Here is a 6,962-nt window from a genome sequence, read left to right as displayed (position 1 = left end):
AAGTCAAAAACAGATGCCCAATTTTCAACAATTCAATGACGCATTTTATTCAACAATTAAATCTTCACAACAAAACGAATGTAGTCTTTTTTACAATTACCACAACAAGATTTCGTTAAGTAAATCATTAACAAGGTTCTCCTTAACATTAAGATAATATTGGCTAACCCCAATCAAGCAACAAGTTATGCCCCTTTCGACGTTGACTAGAAACAATTTGTTTGAACCATTTTTTTGTACCACATTTATCACTATGCTGATATTTGTACTTCAAAAATGTTAAGCAACTATTCAACAAAAAAAAGAAATGTTCAAAATTTGGAAATAAGCAAAATTTGTGAAATCTACAATTTTGTTGTCTTACTTTAGCATCTATGCTTCAATCATTTTCTGAGACGATGATTAAATCCAATGATTTCGACATTTTAAAACACAGTCATCATTATCATAGGCGTATGAACTGCAAAAAAGCCATACCAAGAAATTGCGACAATTTCACATCAATTCTGTACAAGGTACCCTCCTAGATGCTCATTCAAAAACCCAAGTAATTTAACTCCTTTGCCATATTCGCCAGTAATTGACGGAATCCCAAAAAAAGGGGTGAAGGGAGGAACTGCGTTGTTTAACGACGCAGTCGCGATTAGTTAAGATAACTATTTGCGACGTGTTAAAAAAACAGGGAGTCCTAACCTAATTTTCGGCATAATCACCACCTTTGTTCTGGCATTTGTCGTCACATGGCACTAAATTTTGTATGCTCATGGCATAGTGTAGCTGTCAAATCCTTGTCTGCCAGAAACCTCTTCAATTGAACAAGGAGATGAAAGTCGATGCATGGAAGGCCAGGGCTGTACACGGAGTGGTCAAAGATCTCTCACCTGAAGTGATGCAAAGGGCCCACGTGCACTCAGCTCACCATACCATCACTCACGACGTTCGGTCTGCACACCTCACACGATTGCTGGTGGCTCTGTGCCAAATTCTGAGCATGAAACAATCTGATTACTACACGTAGGCTACATCGCAGTCGGTGGGAGACTATATGAGAGCTGCAATCTTTAACCTAGAACTGTCCTAAAACTGCTGAATTGAGACTGTACCAGAATACAGCTATATGCCACTTCTTCCTGCCCGCCCTCCAGCCACTAGTGCTGCATACAGTCACCATTGGAGCCTTTTTTCAGGATGCCCCTCATATATGAACTTTCAGATGCTGTTATTAACAGAGTGGTCCTGTTTTAATATTTGGTTAGGTAAATCAGGTACCTATACAATGCAATTCTATAAATTGGTTGCATTAAATATCTAATACCTACCTAAGGAGGGCGAGGGTGCAAACATTGATGGCCAAGGGCACCTCAGACGGCACAGAGATGCAATTATTGCACTCGATTTCAATTTTATGCAAATAAAAATACATTTCATAAAATTTTCTCATTCGCATGCCTGCTTTTCTTAGTCTTCTCAAGTTCAGAGCCATAGCTAGGGAGCGGCGGGAGTCAATCTAAATGATAAAAGTTGTAAAAGAGAGAATGCAATGGCCCCTTAAGAAATTATTTGTGCTCTATTAAATCAATATTGTTTTCAGTTTGCAAGAAAATGGATTAAAATTGTTCTTGTTCGCTTCACTCGCAATATGATTGTTTTCTGTAATGCATTGTAAATTACCAAAGAGAGAAATAAGACTTCTCTTAATTGATTTTGTCTTAAATGCATGAACAATTGTTAGTAGGAAAAGGAGCGTGCACATTTGAGAGACAATTGATATAATTTTTGCTGTTGGTTTGTTATGAGGTGGATGAATTGATTATGTAATGAATATAAATAATAGTCCTATATGCTGTGTGTGTGTGTATATATATATATATATGTATTAAAGTAATGTTGAATACATACACAATTTAGTGTTGGCATGTATTTTCTTATTTTACATCACTCCATTTTGAATATGTGTAAAACATATGTTGTACATGAAAGTTTTACATCTTATATATACAAAAAAAAAGAAAAAGGTGAAGTGCTCCCCTGTGCTTTGCACCACACCATGAAGGCATATAAGGGGTGTAGAGTTAGGGCCCCACACTTTATTGATCATGGCCGAAGATGGGGTGATGTGATAAGCACCATGCCCCTGGCTGCCTTTACCCCACAGAGTTTCCTGCAGGTACCCACTTTATATGATGCTCGGTGGGTGCCGGAACCTCTTGAACAGGTGGAAAAAATGTCGGTTCTCCCCTGCCGGGGATTGAACCCTTGTCTCTCCCATGGTAGTCAGATACCCTAACAACTGAGCTACCATGGCTCTTATCTTGTATATCGTATATATACAAAAATAATAATATTAGGACTGCATTCATCGTGCATTTTCTGTCATTCAAAAATACACTTTGTGTACTTGTTTTCTATTATTAATGAATGTGAAATCCAGCACAAATGCTTTAACACCGACTAATACCCCTCTCTTTGTGTAATTTATGAGGATGATAATGTCTCTGACACTACCACAACTACTACTAATAATAATAATAACAGTTAGTCGTCATGATAATGACATTATTATTGGTACATTTTTCCTAATACTTGCCCCCCCAGACAAAAGTTCATGGCTGCACCTCTGGCGCATGTGTGTGGGTGTTAAGAGGCGGTAATACACAATATTCCCAGGGCGAGCCTCAGCTACTGGGCGGGTCCGCAGGGTGGTGGATAGCGGAACGGTCTGCAGATATGCAGATTAGGGACCATGACGGTTTCGACCGGAGTCCCCCCGAACCGAGGCGACCAGGTTATCAGAATGTGGGAGTGTAGTTCTTGGCAAGACTACACTCATTAAATACCACAATGCTTGATAACGGCCTGGTGACATGGCGAGTAAGCACCGCCATTAAATAGGTGCTGCCCCCGCTGCCTTGCGGGTAGGGATTAACTCAAAGGCTAAGGGAAGGAAAACCTGAAAGAAAACCATGGGTAGAGAGAGCTCTGTAAGGCGTGGTGAAGCCAATCTCTCTAAGGGAGTAAACCCAATACAAATCCTGGTCCTCCAGGTTGGGGGTTGAGGCATTGGGCTGACGACCCAATCCTCGGAAAATATCCGCTGTTCAGAGACCCAACAATGAGCCTCGGATATGGAAGGAAACCAGAAGACGAACACGGCTACGAGTTAAGGTAAATGATCTCAGGATGGGGACATGGAATGTGCAAACAATGCTACAAGCTGGTAAGCTGCCAGAAATTGTTGATGAATTTATAAAATATAAGTTGCATGTTCTGGCACTGCAAGAAATAAGATGGCCTGGGAGTGGTCAGATAGACAAGGGAAACTGTACAGTTTTGTACAGTGGTGCTGAAACCAGAGGACACAGGGGTACAGGCTTTATAATAAGTAGAGAAGCTAGGAAATCACTAATGGAATTTATACCAGTAAATGACAGACTGTGTAAAATTAGACTTAAAGGCAAGTTCTATAACATCTCCATCATCTCTGCTTATGCACCTAACGAGGATGCAGAAGAACTGGACAAGGAAAAATTTTATGACGAGTTGGACTTGTTAAATGAAAGTACAAGTAGACATGATATACTACTTGCCATGGGTGACTTCAATGCAAAAATTGGAAGAGAATCTGAAGTCAAAGAAGTGGCAGGAAAGAATTCTTTACATTCAGTCACCAGTGAGAATGGTTGGAGATTAATACAGTACTGTATACAAAATAAAATGCTTGCAAAAAGTACCCAATTCCCCAGGAAAGATATTCATAAAGGCACCTGGAGAGCTCCCGGCGGAACATACACAAACCAGATAGATCATGTTCTGGTGAACAGCAGATATGCCACATCTGTTATAGACGTTAAAACACGCAGAGGGGCCAACTGTGACAGTGATCACTTCCTAGTCAAATCTATATTGCGGCAACGATTGTCTAATATAGGCAAAATTAAGGGAAAAAGGAGAACTGGTTGGGATATAGAAAAGTTAAAGAAAGACAGCTATAAGAGAGCTTTTCAGGAACAAATACACCAACAATTAAGTGATGAGAATGAAAACAATAGCATTGAGGAAATATGGAATGATATGAAGAAAACTCTGACTGAATCATCAGAAGAGATACTAGGGCAAAGGAAGAGATCTAACAGAAAAGATTGGTATGATGAAGAGTGTAGAGTACTAATGGGGAAGAAAAATGAGTTACGGAAAAAGATGATTCAAAGAGAAACAAGAGCATCGATGAATGCATATAAAGATGCTAGGAAGGAAGCGACTAAAATCTGTAGGAGGAAAAAGACATATTGGATGGAGGAGCGAGTAAGGAAAATAGAGGAACATCAGACAGAGGGTAATACAAGACAAATGTACAAAGCTGTTAGAAATCTTAGTACTGGATATCAACCAAGGTTAAACCTATGTAAAGACAAAAATGGGAAGCGTTTTTTACGGATCAAGCCAAATGTCTGGAAAGATGGTCAGAATATTTTCAGGAGCTCTATGAATCTAAATTTAATATAACAGATAATGCAGATGAAGACCAAACCCAAGTTACAGAATGTGAGGTACAAAGACCATCGTTTGAAGAAGTAAAGTGTGCAATATTAAAATTAAATAATAATAAAGCACCTGGAGAAGATTTGCTCCCTGCGGAGATATTTAAAAAGGGTGGAGAAACACTTTGGAAGAAAGTTCATGAGCTAGTTTGCATGATATGGGATCAAGAGAAAATACCATGTAGTTGGAAATATGGAGTTATCTTCCCCATCCATAAAAAGGGTGATAAAAGGAATTGTGGCAACTACAGGGGGATAACACTATTAAATATTGGATACAAAATATTTTCCAATATCCTATATATGAGAGCATCTAAGCAGGCGGAAGAAATCCTAGGGGAATATCAATGTGGATTCCGTCCAAATAGATCTACCATAGATCACATCTTCACCATACCTCAAATTATGGAAAAATTCTATGAGCAAAATATAGATCTACACTTTTTATTTATAGACTATCAACGAGCATTTGATAGCTTACACAGAGCTGGGATCATGAAAGTATTCAAGAAAGTAGGATTTCCAGATAAATTAATAAGATTGATAAAGGTAACCTTGGAAAATACAACAGCGGGAGTCATGGTGCAGGGAGAAGTCTCACCAACCATTAACATAGAAACAGGAGTGAGGCAAGGGGATGCTCTGTCCACCCTAATTTTCATTATTGTACTACCTGATATTATCAGTCCACTGCAAAAAAGGGGGAGTATATTCTACAAAACAACACAGATACTTGCCTATGCTGACGATATTGTGATAATATCAAGGACACTTGCAGATCTTAAAAGCACTTTTTTAAAGATGGATAGTAAATCCAGAGAAATAGGACTATTAATTAATGAAACTAAAACAAGATATATATGAGAATGTCCAGATCGCCAGCCAGACGAAACTCTCTGGCTTTGAATGTAGGTACATATCACTTTGAGGGAGTACCCACTTTTACTTACCTTGGAGCTCTTCTACATAACAACATAGAAGAAGAAGAGATTGTTAACCAAAGGATACAGGCTGGAAATAGACAGTATTATGCACATATAGAATTATTTAAGTCAAAAAACCTCTCTAGGAACACAAAATTAAGACTGTATAGGACACTTATTAGACCAGTTATAGCATATGGTACAGAATCTTGGAAACTTACATCTAAAGCAGAAAGCAAGGTAATGTGTTTTGAAAGGAAGATATTACGTAAGATCTTTGGCCCCGTTAGGAATGAAGATGGATCCTATAGAATTAGGAATAATATGGAGTTGGAAGGATTGATTCAATATGAACATGTGGTGAGATATATAAAATCTCAACGCTTAAGATGGGCAGGACATCTGATGAGAATGGAAGAGGATAGGCTACCACGCCTGGTATTCAATCAGAAATTGTGGGGAACAAGGCCAAAAGGAAGACCGAGGGGAAGATGGATCGATGCGGTTGAGGAAGATTTGAGAAGGATGAATATACGCAATTGGAAAAATGTAGCTCAAGATAGAACGAGGTGGAGGAAGATTGTTTGGGATGCCAGAGCCCACCAAGGGCTGTAGAGCAAAAGAAGAAGAAGAAGAAGAATACACAATATTGAAATAGAGAAAACATCTGCTTGTGGCCTTGAATTTTTTTGAAATTTTGCCCTGAAAACCAGGAATTATACTTGAATTTTATCAAGCTGCATGTACTGTCTCCTATGTACTCATTGTCATAGTTCTTATGTGACACAAGATTCATAGAGCTGATTACATAATACAGCATGTTAAAATGGTGTTTTGAAAACAACTGATGTAGCTCCTGGAAACTATATTTCTCTCACCACATAGAACTCAAGTTGTGCTCCTTTGTCTACTGATGCACTGAGATAAATTAATATTATATAATTTAATTTGAATTTAGAATCGATAATCTTAAATTTTGTCTTTTGACCTTTTCCTGAAGTGTGCCTATAAATAGCAACAAAATCAGCATTGCTATAGAACTTTGTAGATAATTTATGTTGCGAGAGATACAAATCAAATTTTAAGTCTGTATACTTGGGAAATTTTCTTGTTACATTATAAATGTTCATGGACAGAAATTTTTCAGTGGATTTTTTTTACGTTTTTCAATGTGTTTTAAAATTTAATAAGCTGATGTAGATACTTGTACCTTGTTTTTAAATAGTGTCCATGTTCATAGTTTGCTCTAATGTAGTACAGTAAAATTAGACTTTTTAACAAAATATTAAGTCCAATGGTGGAGTATCTATCACCTTTCCAACATTGTAAGCTCAGCATCAGTGATTTAACCACACATTCCCTAAATTTTTTTTTACTGAGGCCTAATTTATGGTCATTTTGGCTCTAAATTTACCATTTTACCCCTACCCCCAAATTCAAACTTTTACCCCATCAGATGGAACATTTTGGATAATCCTCTGTACTGGCTGCTGTACTGATT

At 37.9% G+C, this 6,962-nt stretch overlaps 1 protein-coding gene across 1 annotated transcript; it reads left to right on the top strand.

Annotated features, from left to right (window-relative positions):
* Positions 1-3,180: 3,180 nt before the first annotated feature.
* LOC145979034 (protein CFDP2-like) lies at positions 3,181-4,503 on the top strand. Its single transcript, XM_083112111.1, has one exon. The coding sequence runs from the start codon at positions 3,181-3,183 to the stop codon at positions 4,501-4,503; it is 1,323 nt and encodes a 440-aa protein (XP_082968237.1).
* Positions 4,504-6,962: the final 2,459 nt, after the last annotated feature.

Source organism: Lepisma saccharinum, chromosome 25 (genome assembly GCF_977018435.1).
Source record: "Lepisma saccharinum chromosome 25, izLepSacc3.1, whole genome shotgun sequence".
In the NCBI taxonomy this organism is placed as follows: domain Eukaryota; kingdom Metazoa; phylum Arthropoda; class Insecta; order Zygentoma; family Lepismatidae; genus Lepisma; species Lepisma saccharinum.
Note: the sequence above shows the minus strand (reverse complement) of the source record. Positions and strands in the feature narration are given on the sequence as shown.